The sequence below is a fragment of the Neophocaena asiaeorientalis genome, unplaced genomic scaffold (assembly GCF_003031525.2).
Source record: "Neophocaena asiaeorientalis asiaeorientalis breed wild unplaced genomic scaffold, Neophocaena_asiaeorientalis_V1.1 scaffold14, whole genome shotgun sequence".
Lineage (NCBI taxonomy): Eukaryota > Metazoa > Chordata > Mammalia > Artiodactyla > Phocoenidae > Neophocaena > Neophocaena asiaeorientalis.
Genome location: NW_020175192.1, coordinates 11,154,411 through 11,178,004, shown reverse-complemented (window position 1 = coordinate 11,178,004; position 23,594 = coordinate 11,154,411). Strand labels below are relative to the sequence as shown.

General features: G+C 42.6%; 2 protein-coding genes across 2 annotated transcripts in view; both read right to left on the bottom strand.

The window, feature by feature from the left end:
* The window catches only part of GTF2E2 (general transcription factor IIE subunit 2), a 68,053-nt gene extending 64,642 nt beyond the window's left edge, over window positions 1–3,411 (bottom strand). The window contains exon 1 of the mRNA XM_024765166.1: window positions 3,089–3,411. The gene's annotated coding sequence lies outside the window, so the exon portion shown is untranslated. The remainder of the gene's footprint in view (window positions 1–3,088) is intronic.
* A 14,056-nt stretch (window positions 3,412–17,467) lies between these two features.
* The window catches only part of GSR (glutathione-disulfide reductase), a 44,885-nt gene continuing 38,758 nt past the window's right edge, over window positions 17,468–23,594 (bottom strand). The window contains 3 exon segments of the mRNA XM_024764992.1: window positions 17,468–18,391; window positions 20,704–20,837; window positions 21,921–22,052. Of these exon segments, the coding sequence (XP_024620760.1) occupies window positions 18,242–18,391; window positions 20,704–20,837; window positions 21,921–22,052 (416 nt within the window). The 3' untranslated portion in view covers window positions 17,468–18,241.

Genomic DNA, 23,594 nt, shown 5'->3' with positions numbered 1-23,594 from the left:
AAAAGACTCTTATACTTTGAAAGCCTTCAAGCATGGGGTAGCTCAATAAATATTTAAGTGAATAATGAACAGAAGAACATCTTTAAATTGCTCTAGCCTCATTGTTAATGGCTTTACAATCCCTTATTAAATGTCTTCTGTTTGGGCTTCCCTGGTGGCGCAGTGGTTAAGAATCCGCCTGCCAATGCAGGGGACTCGAGTTCAAGCCCTGGTCCGGGAAGATCCCACATGCCACAGAGCAACTAAGCCCGAGCACCACAACTACTGAGCCTGTGCTCCAGAGCCCGCGAGCCACAACTACCAAAGCCCGCGCACCTAGAGCCCATTCTCCACAACAAGAGAAGCCACCGCAATGAGAAGCCCACGCACCGCAACAAAGAGTAGCCCCCGCTCAAGGCAACTAGAGAAATCCCGCTGACAGCAACAAAGACCCAACACAGCCAAAAATAAATAAAATTTTAAAAAATAAATTAATTTTAAAAAACCAATATATTAAAAAAAATTTCTTCTGTTTGTGAGGCACTGTACTACAACCTATGAAAAGTTCTGGAAGATAAATCCTTGCCTTCAATAAGCTTACATTTGAGAACATGAAAGCACTGAGCACCTCGGTTAAAAAGCAATGAATAGGGACTTCTGTGGTGGCACAGTGGTGAAGAATCCGCCTGCCAATCCAGGGGACACAGGTTCGATCCCTGGTCCAGGAAGATCCCACATGCCACGGAGCAACTGAGCCTGTGCACCACGACTACTGAAGCCCGCGCCCCTAGAGCCCGTGAGCCACAACAGGAGAAGCCACCGCAATGAGAAGCCCGCAAACCACAACGAAGAGTAACCCCCTCGCTGCAACTAGAGAAAAGCCCACGCGCAGCAACGAAAGACCCAATTAAGCCAAAAATAAATAAATTAAATAAATAAAACATGACTTAGCATGCTAGAAGGTAAAAATATAAGCATTGAATAATTACTCCGCCATTAAAAAGAATGAAATAATGCCATTTGCAGCAACACGGATGGACCTAGAGATCATCATACTAAGCGAAGTCAGAAAGAGAAACACCAATACCATATGCTATCACTTGTATGTGGCATCTAAAATATGACACAAATGAACATATCTACGAAACAAAAACAGACTCACAAATATAAAGAACAGATTTGTGGTTGCCAAGCAGGGGGGTGGCAGGGAGGGGTAAGGACTGGGAGTTTGGGTTAGCAGATGCAAACTATTATACGTAGGACACATAAACAAGGTCCCAGTGTAAAGTACAAGGAACAATATTCAATATCCTGAGATAAACCATAATGGAAAAGAATATGAAGAATATATATGTATAACTGAGTCACTCTGCCGGACAGCAGAAATTAAACACAACATCGTAAGCCAACTATGCTTCAATAAAATTTAAAATATATACATATATAAAAGCATTGATAAGAAATAATCAGAGTAAACTTCAGCTAAGGAACGAAAAAAGAATCACCGGCACGGGACCTCGAATCTAAGACCTGCCTTCTTCCCTCAGTTCTAATCCCTAATAGCAACATGACCTGGGCAATCCACTAGACCTCCCTAAATCCAATTTTATCATAAGTAAAATAAGGGTACTACCAATGCTGTCTACATCTAGCCCAACTGTAAGAATAAACTGAGAAAATGTTTGTGAAAATGATTTTCTAAATAGTAAAGCTATAAAATATATGTTATTTCAGTACTATTATTTCGAGCTGGATCTGAAAAGAAGTAACCGAATGATTACACTGGGGTGAGGAAGGCAGGAGGCAGTCTTGGGGAGGAGAAGTGTCAGAAGAAGAAAGGAGAATTCCCCAGTGATAAGGGGAGGGCAACAAACCTAAAACAGGAAACATCTGTTATCTGTTGAGTTCACCTTGTAAAGACAGATAACTAACCCCGTCTGTTATAACCATGATTTTAACACAGATTTAAACAAAAGCCTTACAGTTTACAAAAACCTGATGTTTACAGCATTTGATCCTCACAACTCTACGAGGTAACTGGTACTTCGCGTTATTTCTATTTTAATACGTGAAATCTGAAGTGAAGAGGCATCGTTAAGGTTACACAGCTGAAAGTACCTGAGCCAGGACACGAATATCCTGACTCCTAAATCAGGTGCCCCTCACTCCAGACCTGAAATACTGGTAAAGGCCTCCCAAGCAAAGGCGACCTGTGTGGTTATGAGTCAAGTTCAAAGGCACGTAGAACAGGTTTAAGGTCTTTCACCATCACATGCTCCACCTAACTTTTCCTCACAAGACTACGCAGTACCTGTAGAGTTTTACATGTACTGACCTGTGTTGTAGACAGGACACATCATCCTGCCCATCTGATATTAACAAAAAACAAACCACAACTCAGAGAGTCCATGTGTTCCCCCAATAAGAAACCAAAAATTAAAAGAAAATCTTCTGGCTCCAAAGCCCACATTCTTTCCACTTTATCATTTGACTTCTTCCAACCTTTCTGCTCTTTCCTCTCTCGCCTCTTTCCCGCCTGCGCCTCGCAGGTGCCAACACTGCTATGAATAGCCGGCGAGCTGAGAATAGACACTTGCTCACCTCTTAAATGACAGAAACGTAGAGGTGGACGGAAAAGTGGTTAGCGCAGCTATTTGTTTCGGGAAATGTCTTTAGGCTTTGCAGGAAACAACCATTATAACTCAAGCTTAGGAATCATTCCAAAGTAGGTCTCCAAAAGGCAGCTCTAAACAGGCCAGGAAGAAGCACCTACATCCCAGCCTTTGGGTGGCTGGGCACCGTTTCCCCAAACTCCACACACCTGGTTCCTACAGCAGCTGCTAATGCAAGCTGGGGGGCCAAAAAGAGGCACAAATCAGCTCTCCGATGTGAATGTCCCCTCTTTCTAACCCAAAACTTTGCTCAATGAACCTCCGGCCTAAAAGACGATGCTCCCGAGAAGCTGTTAGCAGGTTTCAGCGTTTCGCGCCGGGAACGGCGGCCCCAGCCTCCCGCGGGGTGGGAGGCCCGCTCGCCCCCGGGCGGAGGCGGCCCGGAGGAACAACAGGCCGGGGCTCCGCGCCCCTCACCCCGCTGCTGCAGCCCCTACCTGAGCCAGGAGGGCCGCCCCACGAGCCCGGCCGCCGCCTCCCGGAGCCTCCTCCTCAACAGCCGCACACGCCTGCGTGGCCGCCGCTTCCTGCTCGTCGTCAGCGCCCCCGCTCGCCCGCACGCACGCCCAGCGCTACCCCGCCAGGTCGGGGGTCTCCGCACTGGCGGCGGCGGCGGCGTCTCAGGCGGCTACTCGGCCACGGGCTCCGCCCGCCACTTCCTGATCCGCGGGTTCGGAGCTCAGTCCCGGCAGCCACCGCGGCCCCTCGGCCGCCGAGAACGCGCATGCGTCCTCATGTACCCCGCCCGGGGAGGGGAATCCAGAGCTGGGGCGTCCCTGGTCTCCATGACAACGGGAGGGTGGTTGGGAGCGGGGCTTAAGTGGGAGTTAAGTAGCCGCAGCTGAGAGGGAAGAAATCTTTCCTTCACAGAAATACAACTGTAAAGCTACTAAATCCTCCTGCAGCGTGCTCTGGGATCTGTTTAACCCAAATGGCGACGAGATCTTTCAAGTTACTGTCTATCAGATGTTCTGTGACTTTACATCGAATGTCAGTCACCATCACCTAAACTTCGAAGAACATTGTTCCAGCTCTCTCTTTTTCAACTGAGGAAACAAGAGGCCCAGTGAAACTAAATAACTTGCTCGGGACAGCACAGCTAGCAAAGGCAAATCCTGATGTGAAGTTCAGTTTCTGAACTCCCAACCGCCCCCCCTGTAAACTCTCTTGGAAAAGGATTTCGGATTCAGAAGCTGCATAAGGGGTAGAAATAAGGCGACGGAAAAGATAATTGGCCTTGCCCACGACCTGCAACGTATTGGAGCGTGTCAAATTTCGTGTGGCCGGCCTTTCCTCACTCCAACTTGAAGCTGCGCATAGCCAGTGCTCAACTATTCTACAGCTGTCGTTTACCTAGTGCTGGTTACTCCTCAAGTTACTTAACCTGCGTTTCGGTTTTCAGGTCTGGGAAATGGGAATAATAATTGTACTACCACAATACGTTACTTTCATTGGACTGTTGTGAAGATTGTATGAGATAATACGTAAATATTTACTCAAAATTTGGAAATAAAGCCAAAAGACGATTGTGTGTCGTTTTAAAATTGATTTCTTTCTACAGGATTTTGTAATAAACTCACTTGATGTTCATCTGACACCCTCAGGAAAGGTAGCTTCATTTGTATAACAGTTTATGAGGACTCAGAGGTTTTATAACCCAGGAGAATCAGAGAGTAACTGGTAAAAAACTGATGAGGTGTAATGAGAAGCAGGTGTCCACTGCAAAAAAAAAAAAAAATCCCAAAGCTTAAAATTGCATTGTCCTGAGAAACATGAGCCAGTTTTGTATCAATTAGTTTTATCTTATCCTTTCCCCAATGATTTTATAAATCCCAATTTACCATAACCTTGTGGAATCAGTTCTACCGTTCTGTTAGCTTCTTTATTAATGAATGAGAGACTTTATATACAAATGGACAATGGCTAGACCATATATGATAAGAAAACTCTGGCCCACTTAAAAAACCAAGCCACAACCTTTGCAGCAATTAGCTCAGAATGGTCAGGATTTACTCAAAGGCTGCCAACTTCCCTATTTCAGACACCCCTCCCCCAGCTTCCCCTGCCAACAAACTTTAATCAGAACATACCAGAAGCATCCCCCCTCCTTTTTTGCACTATAACACTTCCCCTCTCTGTGATTGCCTTTGAGTCTCTGCCAAAGAGATGGTGGCTGAATCTCTTGCTACATAGCAAGGGATGCAGTCTCTGTTCTCACGTGAGTGGTCTTCATTTGTTTCCACTGTGTTTAATAAAACTTCCACACATGCTCGTTACCTAGTCACTTGAAACTTAGGAGTTTAACAATTAGCGACTCATGCTTTTACAGAAGTAGATCTACCACACAGAGAGCACACAATGAACTGTTAAAAGATAAACTAAGGTACATTAAAATTTAGAAGCGTTTAAGCAAATAGCAATTCAAATCAGCCACAAACAAACAAAAATGGTTAGGAACACTCCACTGACAGCAGCTAGGGGAAAGGTTTTTACAGAGAAGAGGAGGAAGCAAATAAAAGAAAGTATTGGTTGGCTACAGCTCTAAAGCAGTTGCCTTAGTCGGAAATCCTGGTTGGCTGTTTGTGATTAGTTGTTCTTAAATTTTGTTTTCTCGGATTCCAGTGACTCCAGCTTAGGTTGTGGTTTCACGTGTAGACTTACCAAGGCTCTGGAGCCACCTTAGTCTATGGCCTCCTTATTTAATTACTTGGACAAAATGCTCACAAGTATTCCTTTATTTCAATGTCCTGTCTCATTTCAGCCAGTTGGAACAGCTATAGGACACTTAACTGCCTTCTAATGCCAGTATTAGAATATGTTATTTATAATCCAAACCCTCAAATGTCAACTGCCCCCACCTTTACCCCAATATTAGCCATTATTATCATTGCCCAACTTGACACCCTCCCCTACACACCCCAGCAAACCATTAAAATATATACATGATCAATGTCATCAAGCAGTGGCATCACTCCTCTTTATACATCCTGTTGCCTGTGACTAGGTCATTGCACTGAAAGCGATGACTGCACTCATTCAAAATACTTTGGTGTGACTTCCTGCACTCTGAAGGTACTCAAGTGAAGAGAAAAATGTGCTCCCTATATGGCCCATAATTAGGCCATTTTTGTGTCAAATGTACTTATACATGGACACCACACTACACATGAACTAAAAAAGGATTCTGTTTTGTCTGCTGGTAATGTTGACTACATGATGATTTGCATGATAACCGCGTGGCCAAACATCAGCCCAAATTAGCTAGATTTCACAGAATTCATGATTTGGAGCTAAACATATAGACTTTTATTCTGCCTCCTCATCCTTGTTACACAACATAGACACCATGTGAATTGCTTCTGAAGCAGCCTCTAGCTTAGGGAAGGCATATGAAAAACATTTCACTCTGAGGTGAGGGCCATGACTATTTTATAAAGACACGGCTGTTTGTGTAATATACACAAAGTCTCCACCACTGATGCTTAAATAAAATAAACCTTTATAATAATTAAAACCATCTACATATTGGCAGCCTCGGTATTTCCAGATCAGAAGGGTGTGGTGAATGTCAAATTATATGAAGAAGGATCCAAGCTATTCACGCAATAACAATTTATGTCTTATCTCATGGATGCTTATAATACACCGCATACTCTTTGGTAGAAAGTGTGGTGACTTCTTCAGGGAAATATACTTTGCATATTTTAAAAAACATCCTTTCCTCCTGGCCTGTCCAAACCCCCCCCATCCCCCAAAACAACTCAATATATCCACATGATCAATTCAACATGGTGCATAAATTTTTTTTACTATTTTATTTAATTGTGGTCTATGTATATAATTTTGCCATTTCAACCATTTTAAAATGTACAATTTGGTGGCATTAATTACATTCACAACACTGTGCAACTATCATCACTATTTCCAGAATTTTTCATCATCCCAGACAGAAACTCAGCACCCATTGAGGGATAACTCCCCATTTCCTCCTCTCCTCAGCGCCTGGTAACTTCTAATCTACTTTCTATCTCTATGAATTTACCCTAATTCTAGATATTTTATATAAATGGAATAAGACAGTATATGTCTTCTTGTGGCTGGCTTGTTTCACTTGGTGTAATGGTTACAAGGTTCACTCATGTTGTGGCATGTATCAGAACTTCATTTTTTTAATGCGGTGGCTTAATTTTACATTTTAATTTTTCGCATTAAACAGTTGCTTGGTAGAGGAAAACTGAGGTAAGGCAAATAAATTCACTTCATTTTGCCATCAAACAAGAACTGCTTTTCAACTCCCCTCACCAGTTAATCCATCTCAACTAATTAAACAGATAACTGCATTCTCAAAATAGCCGACAAAGCAAATTAGCCCACATCTACCCAGATCAAGAGCTGTAGTCAATACTCTGCTCATCACCTGTCCTAGATTTCTCTAGCATCGACAGTCTCTGCTCCCTTGGAGCCTTTTCCCCAGCTTTTTTTTTTTTTTTTTTTTTGCGGTATGCGGGCCTCTCCCGTTGCGGATCACAGGCTCCGGACGCGCAGGCCCAGCAGCCGTGGCTCACGGGCCCAGCCGCTCCGCGGCACGTGGGATCTTCCCGGACCGGGGCACGAACCCGTGTCCCCTGCATCGGCAGGCGGACTCTCAACCACTGCGCCACCAGGGAAGCCCCTTTGCCCGGCTTTCTGATGCAGGCTGCCCAATCCTGAAAATATCTTTCTAGGACTCCACTTCTGTCTCAAGCATTCATCCCGTGAGGGAAGAAAACAGTCTTTTTCCTCTCAATCCATCTTAAATTCTCAGGCTGGGGCCCTCTAATTAGACTAACAAAAGGCAGACTAACAAGAGAAAAGCAAACAGAAGTTTATTAGCATGTGCAACACACACACACACACACACACACACACACACACACACACACACACACGAGTACCAAGAGATGAGTAATGCAAAGAAGGGGTGGTTAGAACTAGAGCTTACTTAGCATCTTTTTTTTTTTTTGGCCGCACTCCACGGTTTGAGGGATTCTACATCCCCGACCAGGGATTCAGGGACTGAACCCGCACCTCAGCAGTAAAAGCGCAAAGTCCTAACCACTGGACTGCTAAGGAATTCTCTTACTTAGCATCTTAACAAAAGAACAATAATTTTTTAGAGAAGAGACGAGATTTTGAGCAAAAATGACGTTGAGTTTCTAGGGTGGTAAATTGTGTAAAGGTAAACATTTGGGGAAACTAATGGAAGATAAGGGCTAGTTAGTAAAGTTTGTTATATAGCTTCCTCTGGTGCCATCTCTGGGGTGAGAAGGGTATAAAGTTGTCTCCATTGATTAACTTTTGTCCTTCCTGGTAGAGAGAGGAGGGGGCACACCTTCACAAATTTATGTCCTACTTTTAGGCAAATAGGGGGAGGACAGAGAGCTTTTCTTATATCTGCTTCTCCTCAGTTGTCTTCAGCTCAAAACAATCCTTAAGCCCAGGTGGCATATTTTGTGCTGGCACATTCTGCGACCCTACAATCATCTCTCTCACAAGCTTTCTAAAAAAAAAATTGCTATTGCCTCTGCTTGATAAGTTTCAATCTGCAAGGGTTAAAATACTGGCCTTGGAGCCAGAACTGGCCTGAATCTCTGCTCTACCACTTACCAGTAGTCATATGACCTTAAACCAATATTTAATCTCTGTAAACCTGCATTTCCTCACCTGTAATGGAAAGGATTATCTCAGATTGGGCTGCTATAACAAATTACCATAGACTGGGTGGCTTAAACAAAAAACATTTCTTTCTCACAGTTCTGGAGGCCGGAAAATCCAAGATCAAGGTGGCAAAAGAACCAGTGTCTGGTGGGAAACAAGCTCTCTCCTGTCTTTTTTTTTTTTTCATTTTTTGGCCATGCCATGTGGCATGTGGAATCTTAGTTCCCTGACCAGGGATCGAACCCATGCCCCCTGCAGTGGAAGCCAGAGTCTTAACCACTGGACTGCCAGGGAAGTCCCTGTCCTGTCTCTTCTTATAAGCACTAACCCCACCATGAAGCTTCCACCCACCTGATTATCTCCCAAAGACCCTACCCCCGATACCATCCCCCTGGGGGTTAGGTTTCAATGTATGAATTTGAGGGGGACACCAACATGCAGCCCATAACAAAGATTACATGAGATAATAAACGTAAAAAACTCACCACAGTATGTGGACTATAGCAGGTAATCACTAAATTATAGTTATTCTTATTATTAGAATCCAAGTCTCCAGTTAAATTCTTTTCAAAGGTCACTGATGATTTCCCAATTGCCAAATCTAATGGCCTCTGTGGTAGGTTGTATAATTGTTCATAATGATTCACTTCTTCTTCCTGAAGGAAGATTATACTGTCCACCCTGCTAAACATAGGAGTGGCATGTGACTTGCTTTGGCTAATGGACATGTGTAACATCTAAGGAGAAGCTTTAATTTAAGAGCTAGCTTGTGATTCACCATCTTGCTTTTCCCCTGCCATATTCCAGATTGGGGTACTTTGTCAAGCCAATCCTGGAGTGAAGATAACATGGAGCAGAGCTATGGCCCATCCACAATAGACATGTAGCATGTATGAGAAATAAACTTCATGGTTGAAAGCCACTGAGTTCATCCCTAGCCTGACAGAGTGTGAATGCACTGAAACTTTTTAGCTTTTGCTCCCATAAAGCTAAGTACCAACCTATGTCCTACTGACTTCATCAAAACTCTTCCTAAGTAGTCAACTGATCTCCCCACACAACATCTATAGTTAGTCTCTCTCTACTTTAACACCATCCTTTTCTCAATCAGGGTCCATAGTATGAAAGTGAGTTGCCCCAATAACCCCTTGCCTGGCAGCGCCTTCATTATAAGCCATCAAAAAAACTTTCACTTAAAGAATGAACTCAAGGATGACTACAAATCTTTATTTTGAGTAACTGAGTGAGCGGTGATCCATGTACTGAGATGGGAAGCACCGGGAAAGAAGCAGGTTTGGAGGAGGAAGTGAGTTCATTTGACCACATTAAGTTGACAATGCCTATTAGCTACCTAGATGGAGCTGTTGGGTAGGCAGTTGGCTATAGGAGTTAGTTTAGAGACGGTACTTAAAGCCATGGAATTGGATCAGCTCATCTAGGGAGTGAATGAAGATAGAGAAGAAAAGAAGGCCAAGGATTGAGCGCTAGGACCCACGAAGGAAGACCACCAAGGATGCTGAGAAGGGGGCAGTGAAGAGAAAGAGAACCAAGAAAGAGTGGGTGTCCCAGAAGACAAGTGAAGAAATATTTCAAGAAGGAAATGTTGACAAAATGTCAAATACTGGTGGGAGGTCGTGCTAGATGAGACTCGAGAATTATCCATTAGGTTTCGTATCATACAGTCATTGGTGACCTTCACAAGGGCAGTTTCCATAATGTGGTGGGGATGAATGTCTGAGAACTGACAGAATGCCTAGACAACTCTTTTTTTTTTTTTTTTTTTTTTTTTTTTTGCGGTACGCGGGCCTCTCACTGTTGTGGCCTCTCCAGTTGCGGAGCACAGGCTCCGGATGCGCAGGCTCAGCGGCCATGGCTCACGGGCCCAGCCGCTCCGCAGCATGTGGGATCTTCCCGAACCGGGGCACGAACCCGCGTCCCCTGCATCGGCAGGCAGACTCTCAACCAGTGCGCCACCAGGGAAGCCCCCCTGTATCACTTTTAATGGATAAAGAAAACCTCTACCAGAGCTCTGATTCCCTACCTCGACACACAAACAGACTTCCTCCTGGGTAGCTCTTGGCCGGGATGAAGTTATTGATTCATGCCTTTGCCTAAACCAATCGCTATTAAAGGGAAAGAAACCACTGACAACCTCAGGCAAACATGATTCATTTTTCTGTGGGTGGGAAGGGAGTAGCCTTTTCTGAGTGCATGAATAAGCAAAGTGAAATTTAGAACAAAATTGAGGTTTTGCCAACAGAACTAAGAAGGGGATTAATTACTGAGCAGATAATCACCACGGTCTGTGCCCATGTATGTAGAAGAATATATCATCAGACATATATTTTTTAAACGTAATGGGCAACTATACCCATTTTTATTTGCCTGATTGCTAGAGAAGTTGAACATTCTCTCATATACCAGCCATTCAGTTTTCATTTAAGTGAATGGTCTGATCATTTCTTTTGCCTACTTTAAATGAACAGCTTCTCATTAATTTATAGGATATATATACAGAGAGAGAGCTCTATATAGATACATCTCTATTTCTATATATTGTATATACTATATACTGGATACCAGTATACTGGAGAAATCTCTAGATAGATAGATGATAGATAGACCTGTCAAAAAGTGTTAACTTTATCAATAAGGAGAAGTTTAATGTTTTGGGATAATTTGATTCACTTGTCCCCGGTGTACTTTATTCCACAAATAAACGTTTATCATCTGTGATGTTTGAGTGTGAGGAGGAATAAACAAATACTAGAGTGAAAAAAAACATGCTTTCTGTCTTCGGAGAGTTTAACAAAGATCTTGAGTGCAAGTCAGGCTGTGAAAAGTCCTCTATCTAGAAGGTATAATCAAAATGCTTCGTGGAATTCCCTGGTGGTCCAGTGGTTAGGACCAGCGCTTTCACTACTGGGGCCCAGGTTCAATTCCTGGTCGGGGAACTAAGATCCCACAAGCCGAGGCCAGGCCAAAAGAAAAAAAGAAAAGTGCTTTGGAAAGAGGTCAGAGAATGTGCTTTGGAAAGAGGTCAGAGAATGTGCTTTGGCCGGGAGACAGGAGTCAGCGCTATGGAAGGGAAGTGCAGGATAGCACAGGCAGAGACCCAGAAGAGGCCATGAGAGGAGATGGTGCTGGAACTGGCGAATACACTATCTTTACCAGACAGAAGGTGTTGGCTAGGATGGAAGAGTTGTCCTGCCAGTCTGGCTGGAATGTGGAGTCTGAGATGGGACATAAGGCTGGAAAGGTAGATTGGGGCTTGTGTTCAAGTTTGGGGTTGTCCATCTGAGGAACCATGGATCTATCACGGAGGTTGGCATGGCATTAATAAGGATAAACACATCATTATCCCTAATCTTGAAGCAAACAGATCTTTTTGCCCACACAAAATGAAAAAAAAAAAAAAAAAAAAGACATCTTAAAAAGCATTAAAAGAGGATTTCCTGGCGGTCCAGTTGTTGGGACTCCGTGCTTCCACTGTGCCGAGGGCCCAGGTTTGATCCCTGGTCAGGGAACGAGGATCCCACAAGCCGGCGTGGTGTGGCCAAAAAATAAAAGAGGCATTAAAAAATGTTCAGTGTTTGTTGTGGTTTGTTGTGAAAGAGTCTATTCCTTCCGTTATCACCTCTTGTGTCAGCATCAATTCCCCTCCCTCCTTGGTTACTGGCTCCATCCCCTCAAGAAACATACGCAGATTTTTTTTTCATCTTCAAATAGTTTCACCCAGCCCTCCCTAGCAATCTTCTTATCTTCAGAGATGGGCCTTAATAGGCAGAAAATGAATTCTTTTGAATGAGTGAGTAGTTTGAAGTTGCTGCTTTCTCAACCAAGGAATCTCCTTTTAGCCACTTTTATTTTGCTCTTTCTCCCTATAAATCTACGAAAATTGGAATCTCAAAAGTCCCCAATAACCTCCTGGGAAAGAAAAGAACAGCCCTGATGTCTGAGAATGGATATGAGGCTCACAGCTGAACCATATCGTTCTCCTGTTGGACAAAAATCTCATAGATTTAGACAAGGTCGCCGTGCAGCACAAAATACCAAACATCCCCTCTCTTACTGAATGAGTTAATGCTGCTTCTTTACCAATTATTAGTAATGGGGGTTGGGGAGCTGCCACCCCACTGCAATACCCAGTCATAGAATTGCCCCCCGCTTTCTGCTATCAGTCTACAGCCAACCTCTGCTTCCTGAGACCCTCCCCAAAGATACCCAGTGAAAGCCCATATCCTATAATAGGTTCTGTCAGAAAGAACTCTTACTAACACGCCCCATAACCCTCTATGTCACTCCTCACCACCACCAAGTAATAACCCACCTTGTTCAAAGACAGAGATTCCTGTGGTCTTTGGCTGAAGAACACTGACACTGCTGTGAACTTTCTTCTGCCTTTAGGCTCAGTGGCCTAAGACCCTTTTCTCTCTCTTCCTGGAGCTCCTTCCCCACGACTTTACTTCTATTCTGTCCCTTTCTTCCGAGGTCTTCGCCCTTTATCCATCCCTTAAATGTGGGCATTATTGATGCTCTGGCCTCTTCTCTCTCTTCACACTCCTTGTCTTAAGGGTCATAGATATACTCGTGGCTTTAACTATGACCTCCAGGCATGTAATGCACAAATCTGTCTCCCTAGTCCTGACTTTTCTCCCAAATTCCAGCTTTTTTATTTCCAGATCCCTACTGAGACCACAAACTCAACATGTCTAAAACTTAGCACCTGCTCCCTTTCAACCAGTTTCTGTCTGTCTTGGTATTTTATTAATGGTCTTTCTATTAATGGTATCATCCTTCTCCCAGTTCTCATGCTGGAAAGGTCAGGGCTAGTTTTGACTCTTCCCTTTCCCTCAAGCCCCAGACTCAAATCAGTTCACAAATTCTGCAGATTCTTCTATTGCAAATTTTCTTGCACGTGTTCCTTTCCATTCCCACTACCACCACCCTAGTCCAGGCCCTTTATGAACTCACACAAAGACAGTCACAGCCTCACTGCTCATCCCCACCCAAGTCTCTACTTTTTTGCTATTTCCACCTTCATCTTCCAACCCCACTTTGATGGCATTTCCTCCTTTCACAGTCTTCAATGATTCCTTATTGCTAATCTTTTCATCCATTTATCAAGGTCCTCTCCAAACATCACAACCTAATTTTCTAGTGTCATCTTCCACTACTCCCAGTCATTCAATTCAACAGTACTGGGCACTGCAGTAAACAGGAGGAACACACAGTACAAAGATGTGTAGGGCATGCTCCCTGGCTTTGAAAGGAGCAAAGGACAGGTACATGGACACATACTTAATGACAATGCACAAGTGCTGTAACAGATGGATAAGCTTTCTTGTAATTTAAGAAAATAAAACTGTATTAGTCACAGTTCTGAGAGAACCACTGAAAATTGACATGGGCTAATTTAAGTCAAAGGAATGGTATAATACGTACGGTACCTCACAGAATTTTGGGAGGGCTGGTGACCCAGGTTCAGAAGTTAGGCAGCCAGAGACACAGTGGCCAAAACCATGACTCTGAAATGGGCCAGTGAGGTCAGCATTGCTGTCACGGTGTTGTAATTACTGTAGCTAGAAACCAACATGGCAAGCACTGGGACTGCCACCAGGCTGCCCCTTGATATTATTACCACAACTGCCATCACTTGCCACTAGAATGGATTCTCCTATACCTGTTTCTTTGCATCACTGGTTTCTGAATAGTCAGGAATGGGTGCATCTGATCGGCCAAGCCTATGTCATATGCCTCCTCCCTAGCTGCAAGGGAGCCTGAGAAGTCACGCACCTAGCATTTTGGGGTTCTATGTGGGGAGTTGGGCTTTGTCTCCAAGGCTCACAAGGTTGGCATTCCCCAAACTTATGGAGTCTTGAGGTTGAACAGGCAAAAAGGACAAATGTCTACTTACACAACTTACAGAGAAAGAACTTTAAAGGGGAATTTTTTGCATAAAAATTTTATGTAAAATCTAGATTTAACCCCAGCTCTGCCATCCACCACTTTTTATTTTTTGAAACTGCTCCTAACACATTAAATAGCACTTAAAATATACTATATAAAACCCAGAAATGACTGTATACAATTATTCTTACCTTTAAAATGTTGACTGTGGTCTTGATTGATGAATCAACATGCTAACTTACTGTATCAATGGTAATGGCAATAAAAGAGTATTTCTTAGAGTAGGGCACAATGGAAATCTTCTATATCCACCACTTACAGCTCTTCATTTATATCCAGGAGGTCAGATTCACGGAAAGGTTCATGCAAAGTTTGTTGAAGATCTGAAAATCCTGCCTACCATTTTTCAAAAAGATTAAGGATTAAAATGTTGGCTCTTTTTTATACTATAGATCCTAGTGTCAAAAATCACACAGTAACAAACCTTTGTCCTCTTTCAGCCAAAGTTACTGTATGATATACCAGGAATATTATGAAACTGAAATAAAGAATATAGAAATGATTGACACTAAGTAGAAAGTGACATACACAAGGTGAACACAGAGTGTAGACCTCGTATGTGACAAGGTGTTATGGGAACACATAATACATGCATAAGACCACAAAAGAAAAGTCTTCACAAAGGTGTTTTTAGTCAAGCCCTGTAAAATGAGTAGATTGCTGTTAGTATGTGTGATAAAAGGTGACCACAAATTGACCACTCTCCCCACTGAGAGCCAAAGTCCAATTCACTCCCTCTTAAATCCTTTGTGACTTGCTTAATTGATAACACTTAGCATTAGTGACATTCTAGAACTTCCAAGGTTAAGTCATAAAGCTTGCAGCGGCTGCCTAGGAAGCACGGAACAATCTCTGGGAGCCCTGAGCTTCCATGTAAGTCCATTAACTCGGAGACGACCATGCTGGAGAGGCCACACGTGGGCAACTCTAGTTGACAGTCCCAGCTGAGGCCAGCCTTCCAGTCAGTCATCCTTGCCCAAGTGCCTGACACGTGGGTGACTGTTTTAGACTCTCTAGACCAGCCCATCCTCCAGTTGACTACCACCAAGTGATTTTTATCAACATCAACAGAAGAATCATCCTTGCAAGCTCAGTCCTGCTCCAATTTCTGACCCACAAAATCATGAGATATGATGATTGCTATTTTAAGCCACTAAGTTTCCAGGTAGTTTGTTATGTGGCAATATATAACCAGATCATGAGGTTCACAAGTGGGGAAGAACACTCCATACAAGGCTATCACATACTCTTGCGCTCCAACCAAGTTGAGCTCTATCATTCCCCACAGATACGTGGCCCACGTCTGCCCCACTGTGCCTGCCCCACGCTCTGACCTCCTGCACAACCCCCAAATTCCAGATCTTACCTGACCTCTTTCCTTCTCATAGCCTTCTTCAGTTCTTCCAGCAAAATGGTACTTTCTGCCTTCTCTGAACTTGTATACTTCCACCTCTCCAATGCCTCCCTAGGGTGGCACTGTCCCATTTTCCTCCAACAGTACAAATCTGTGTCTACTGTCCCAATTAATTAACAGTGGCCCCCTCACTCCCCAAAGTGTCCCATCCTAGTCAATAAATCATACGGTCACCCCGTGCTTAATGCACTGCTTTGAACTGCAGTTACTTGTGTAGAATTTTTTCTCCTATTCTAGATTATATGGTTATTCAAAGAAAGCAAGTACCATGTCTTTTCTCCGATAAACATCTACTGAGCACCTACAATGTGCTACCTTGTGTACCTGTACCTTCCCCAGTGCCTTGTGGAATGGAGGCGGCAAAGGGTGAGATCAGCTCGCGGGCTGGACTGAGCCGAGAACTGATGAGAACGAAGACCCACCCTTGGAAAAGGTTACTTCCAGGTTGGTTTACTCCAGAACCAGAAAAAAAGTAGTACAGAGGGTTCCTGAGATAAAAAAACACATGGTGTGGACTTCCCTGGTGGTGCAGTGGTTAAGAGTCTGCCTGCTAATGCAGGGGACACGGGTTCGAGCCCTGGTCCGGGAAGATCCCACATGCCACGGAGCAACTAAGCCCGTGCACCACAACTACTGAGCCTGCACTCTAGAGCCCGTGAGCCACAACTACTGAGCCCGCGGGCCACAACTACTGAAGCCCACGCTCCACAACAAGAGAAGCCACCGCAGTGAGAAGCCCATGCACCGCAACGAAGAGCAGCCCCCTCTCACCGCAACTAGAGACAGCCCGTGCGCTGCAATGAAGACCCAATGCAGCCAAAAATAAGTAAATAAATAAAATAACTTAAAAAAAAAAAAGAAAAAAAACACATGGTGTGAGAGTACACATGACCGCTGGGGCCTCTCCTTTTTCCTTCTGGAATCACACCCAAAGCTTGGGCCCTGTGCAGAGTGAGAAACCCACCAGGTCAGTGGAGCTCAGGACCATGGTCCACTACCTTTTAGGCTGGTGGAGGAGAGGGGGCAGTGTCATGTCAGTCTACGTCCGGGTTTTTAGACCCTGTTTGCTTGCTGCAACATTTACATTACCTGGTTACCAGTGGTATTTTTCTTTCTTTGAGACTGGACTTACTTGTCAGTGCAGCAGCCTAGCCATGGCTAACCAGAAAGACATTCAGTAAAAGCTTAATGACAGAGGTCAGTAGCATTAAGTCCCTGCTGAAAGCTGTGGAAAAATTTAACCAGCTTATGTAGCTAGTAAAGGCTAATGGAAATAAAATGCTAAAAACTTGGGCTTCCCTGGTAGCGCAGTGGTTGAGAGTCCACCTGCCCATGCAGGGGACACGGGTTCGTGCCCTGGTCCGGGAAGATCCCACATGCCGCGGAGCAGCTGGGCCCGTGAGCCATGGCCGCTGAGCCTGCGTGTCTGGAGCCTGTGCTCCGCAACGGGAGAGGCCACAGCAGTGAGAGGCCCACGTACTGCAAATAAATAAATAAATAAATAAAAATTAAAATTAAAACCTATATGATTTCTAGACTGTGCTTCCAACTCAACCATTAAATTTGCTAAATGTTTCTTTTATACCTCTGGTCTTTATTTATAAAAGTGAAATCTCTTTTCTCCCCCATAAGGTCTTAAGCCGACTTAGGGTAGCTCACTATTGGCATCTGACCCTTCAATGTGAAATATCCTTAGAAAATGAACTGTTACCCATAAACTCATAACAAATTTTATAAGAAGACTGTAATTTTATTTTCAGATTTTTGGAAATAGTTTTCAAAAAATAAAATGACAAGAATACATACAAAAACTGAAATCATTCACCGAACTGTGAACTCTTAGCAGAGGAAAGGACTTTTGAAGTACATGTGAAAACACGGATCACTTCTAAAATGTCCCTCTCACTTGTGCAACCAGCCTCCTCAAATCTTTCCCAAATTTGATGAACTTCATCTCATAAAAGTAACACAAACCATTTTTAATCATTTAGAACAAAAGAAAGAATAAAATACAGGAGGCAGGCCTCTCAAGTTACATGCTTTTAGAGAAAACTCACATCCTTGGAGCAGCTTTGTAATATGCAGAGCGCAGTACTGGCTTCAAAAAAAAAAAAATGACTCTGTACTTGCATTATTTAAATGTGAAGAGCAGCCGTCATCTTCCTCTATAAAAATTAGCAAGTGACATTCATTCAAGTACATTAATTTCACTGTACTTCATATGGTTTTATACTTAGGATGAGGCAAAAACAAAACAAAAAACAGCTAGCACAGAGCTATTAATAAAACAAATAGTAATTATTGAGAGATGTAATCAAGTGAAAATCAATCCTGGATAACAAAACAGATTTCTAATTACATAAATAAGTTTACTGAAAATTTCCACTACTGGAAGATCCTGATTACAATAAAGAAATACATACAATGGGAATGGTAAGTAAATGTGATGATTTGGCTCCTTTCTGAAGGTCTAGTGGTCCAGCTGCTGGCCATACGAGTCTCTGGGTTCTCAACGAAGTGTGACCAGTTCTTCTGAAGAGGTAGGATGAATGGCAACAGTGTTATCAAAGTCGGATTTTGTTGCTCCCATTTTTACTGCGACCGCAAAACCCTGCAGCATTTCATCACATCCAATTCCCTGCATGTGGATCCCAACCACCTGTGACAGAAAAGACAAAAATCCTTCAAGTAAAAATTTTTATCTCCATAACTGTATGAGCCAGCTCATTGTAATAAATCTCCTTCTAGGTACACACACACACACACACACACACACACACTCACACACAATTTTTTTAATCAGGTACACTAATAAATTTTTTATTAGTCATGAGAGATACCTGATATTTAAAAACCTCTAAAAAAAACTTACATCTCTAATCCCAATATAGCATAACACAGCTACATGGCCTGCGCAGCCCTGACGTCCCTCCCCTGCCTACCTCACTCAGCTCTCCCCACTCTGGACTCACCAGCTTTCCTCCTGTCCTGAGTATTCGCCATGCTCTCCCCTTTGCACAGGCTGTTCCCTCTGTCTGGACACTCTTTCCTCCCCTCTTTTAAGTGTTAAAGCCCATTCATTCTTCAGATAGCTACACCTGCCTTCCTAAGTTAAATTGTCCATCATGTGAGCTCTCAGTCCCAATATTTCTCCATCATGGTTCTATCACAATTGCAAAGTTGTATTCATCTGGGGACTGGACAATTACAGTCCATCTTTCCCAGGAGATGTTAATCTCTAGATGGAGGGGACCCTGCGCACTTCTGCTCCTCACTCTACCCTCCTGGCCGAGCACAAAGACAGCCCTTAGAGGCACTCAGCCCATACGTGCTGGCTGCCTGGACAAATGACCAACAAGAGGCATTTGTTTCAAATCACATTTTTCAGTCAGGTTTCTGAATATATTTTAAAATGACTAGTTAATATTCATCTCCAGCAAATACTTTTAAGGTCAGTAGACTACTGAAAAGCAAAGTTAGAGAATATAAACTAAATACGTTGCTTAAAAACAAATCAAGGATATACTTAATATTAATGAACAGTACATGTAAAAATGATTGATGCAAACTTAATGTTATACGTTTCTTTACAATTAAAAAAAAAGTATATCTCAAGTAAGACAAAGAAATCCCAAATCAGGTACTGTATATACATTCAGCCAAATTTTTAGATATTGTGATCTAAACTGAATTTACAAAGAGCTTCTGGTGATAGCAGGAGCCTTATGTTATTTCTCTCCATACGGTATCCCAGTTCTTACTCTTCAGTTGATTGTCAGGTGACGTTTACCAAGTGAATGAATGATAAATGGCATAAAGAAATAACTGATATGAAGAGATAAGTAAGGACCTTGCTGATTCAACAACTGGAAATCTCAGGCTACTGAGGAACATTCAGGGCAAGAAACAGCAACCTTTATCTTCCTGCCAAACCACTTACTTTCTTCTCTTTGCACTGATTCTCTGCTTCTGTCAACTGTCAGTGATGTTGATTTTTATAAGCCAGAAGCCAGGGACCATCTTGTGGCTTTCGGTGTAAGGGCCACTGATTTAGATACAGACTATGTTCTTTTTTAATAAGAAAAGTTGGAAACCATACCTGAATCTTCAGTTAAATTACTGTTCCTCACAAAGCCATGTTCCCAAGGCATATTGCTAAGTTCCACTTTAATATTTAAATCAATTTATAGAAAAGCCCAAGAGGCTGACCTAATATCAAAACAACACCTATTTCAAAAATTATTAAAAAAAAAAAAAAAAAAAAAACCTGTTCAAACTCAAATCACAATGAGATACCACTTTGCATCCGGTAGGATGGCTACAATAAAAAAAGACAGTAACAAGTGTTGACGAAGGTGAGGAAGAACTGGAACCCTCGCACGTTGCTGAAGGGGACATAAAATGACACAGCCACTTTGGAAAACAGTTTAGCAGTTCCTCAAAAAGTTAAACCAAAAATAGATAACTGATTATCTCAGAACATTTTACTAAATAAACTTCTTCCTCACTGATTGGTTATGTTAAGTCTAAATTTTTTACATTAAATTCTTACACTTACCAATATTTCTGAGTTGCCTATCTATTCTGGCCTACTGGTCAATGACAATCCCGACCTCTCCCCTTTATATTTTACGTGCTTTTTTTGGCCACACCGTGTGGCTTGCAGGATCTTAGTTCCTTGACCAGGGATTGAACCTGAGCCACAGCAGTGAAAGTGCCAAGTCCTAACCATTGGACTGTCAGGGAATTTCCCCCCCACCTCCACTTATGTTTTTAAAGTAGTGGAACCTTCTTTCTATGTGAAAGATTATGAAGAACCGCAATAGAGAGAGAGAGAGAGACAGATAAAGGTGGGACTGTGCCAGTTGAATCAGAGAAAGCTTTACCTGGTCTTCCCTTCCCACCTCACCAAAATACCCCATCCCTGCCAACCTTGAAGACAGTCTTGAGCTTACTGGATTTTTCCCATACCTTTTCCTCTTTGTTGGCACAAACCATTTTCATCACACATTTTGTTTTCCTTTTGGTAACTGCATGATACATTGGGGTAAAGCTGGTGGAATAAATCTTCACATTTTCTTTTCCATATTTATAAATGGCCTCATCTATAATGCACAGGGGGGAAAAAAAGCATCTATCAGAGACTTAAACAATTCCAGAGCTATCAGAGACATGGCAGGAAATACATAACCTGAATCAAAGTACAAGGAAATAATAAACAAAACCACAATGAGCTGGGGCTTCCCTGGTGGCGCACTGGTTAATAATCTGCCTGCCAATGCCGGGGACACAGGTTCGAGCCCTGGTCCAGAAAGATCCCACATGCCTTGGAGCAACTAAGCCCGTGCACCACAACTACTGAGCCTGCGCTCTAGAGCCCATGAGCCACAACTACTGAGCCTGTGCACTTAGAGACCGTGCTCTGTAATGAGAAGCCTGTGCACCATAACGAAGAGTAGCCCGCGCTCGCCGTAACTAGAGAAAGCCTGTGCGCAGCAACAAAGACCCAGCGCAGCCAAAAATGAATTCATAAAATACATTTAAAAAAAAAACCCACAATGAGGGACAATCTACAACATAAATGTCAATGTCATGAAAGACAAAAGACAGGCTGAGGAGTTATTTCTCTTGACTAAAGGAGACCAAAGAGGTATCAAAACTAAATATACTACGTTATCCTGGAATGAACCCTGCACTTGAAGGGAAAACTGTTAAAAATGAAATTATTTGAGATAACAGGCAAACTTTGAATAAGGTCTAAAGTTTAGATAATATTGTATCCACTTAAATATTCTCATTTGAAGCTATGCTTCTGTAAGGGAATGGCCTTGTTCTTAGGAAACAGATACTGAAGTGTGTGTGCATGTGTATAGAGAGAAAATGATACGGCAAGTGTTACCAGTAGACAGGAGTCTTCTGTAGTATTTTTGCAACTCTTCTTTAAATTTGAAATTAGTTCAAGTAAAAAAGCTTAAAAAATCAAACAGATAGGGTGGAGTGGGGAAAGGAATTATACTCTCAAAGTACTAGTAGCTGGGGAGGAAACTGGACCTGTGATGAGAAGTTAGTAGCTAAAAAGAAATATAACTCGGGGGCTAAGATAGATTTAGTCAGCTAACACACACCTAGTTTAACGTTAGCAGAGGAAGGGAAGAAACCATAAATGACCTTTATTTTTAAACACCTACCTTCTGTGAGTCCCACTGTCCCAATAGGGGGGTGGCTGAAGACCACCGTAGGGATGTTGTCATAGTCTAACTTGGAATCTTCTTTGCATTCAAAAAGTCTATGGGCAAGTTTTCGGCCAGCAGCAATCGCAACTACAAAGATATTTTTAAATCAGTGTTTAGCTTATTGTTTATCTAAACATAGCAGGATTATTCTACTAACCGTTTATCCATCTGGCTTAACATACGAAGTTCTGACAAAGTCTTCTGTCAATGCTCATTACAATATCTAGTTCAATATAATAAAAGACCTATCCATACCTTAGTTAACAATTCAAAACTATTGGCTTATGTCAATTCTGTACATTCTATGATGACCAAAAAAAAAAAAAAAACAGACACATTTACAAGTTCCTAACCACCTGGCAAGTTACCTCTTAATGAGATATTAGCTTTTTGATATATTTATGGAGCAAACTACATTAGTTTCGAGCATCCTCAATTCTACTTTATAACCACAGTCATTTCACAGGAATATTTTGTTTCTTTTTAAAACTATTTTTATTTCTTATTGATTTTTTTTAAAGTTTATCCTCCTTAGCCTGTTTTTATTCTTAATGGTCAAAAAAAAAAAAAACCCGAGTTCAGAAAAAGCATCAGTTACTAATTTTATTGACTTCAAATTGATAATTTTTTTTCCAAAATAAGGTATCAGTAGGATACATAAGAAATATTTTTCACCTCAACAAAATTTTCAGCTGTTAGATTATGTTATGAAGGTTCTGAAACTTTGCTTGTTAGTTTGCTTTTGTGGAGAGAGCTTCCTTAAAGAGCTAAAAAGCTTTGGGGGTGTGTTTCCATTCTGAGTAAGACCTGGGCCATTTTGGAAAGGATGGTGAGGCCCCGGAGGGGTACAGGTGAAAGCAGATGGATGGATACCACCAGCAGAAGCAGGACAAAGAGCTTGAAATGATGCCAGTTAACTCATGAAGTAGGCTGAAGTATGGGATTCTGAGGATGGGGATCAGGTTGTATCAAGACTAAACAGTCATATAAGAATACTACTTCTGGGCTTCCCTAGTGGTGTAGTGGTTGAGAGTCTGCCTGCCGATGCAGGGGACATGGGTTCGTGCCCCGGTCCGGGAAGATCCCACGTACTGCAAAGCGGCTAGGCCTGTGAGCCATGGCCGCTGAGCTTGCGTATCTGGAGCCTGTGCTCCGCATCGGGAGAGGCCACAACAGTGAGAGACCCGCATACCGCAAAAAAAAAAAAAAGAATACCACTTCCTTCCACTGTCACCAACACAACTCGGATTCTAATTTACAGCATTCTTCAGAAGATGACTGTATCATCTGTATAAAAATTTCAGTCTTCACCAAGCATTTTTAAAATCTTTTAAAGAAAAATAAATATTATTCAAAGCATTTTTAAAGGAAAAAATGAATATTACTCATAACATGTCAGGTTCCCAACCAACATCTATCTCAACACATTTTACCATTTTGATGACATGAAGACACTCAGCCTTTTAACTCTGCTTGAGCTGATTTGACTATGAAGAGCTGAACAGTTTTTTGGTTTTTTTGGTTTTTTTGCGGTACGTAGGCCTCTCACTGTTGTGGCCTCTCCCGCTGCGGAGCACAGGCTCCGGACGCGCAGGCTCAGCGGCCATGGCTCACGGGCCCAGCCGCCCC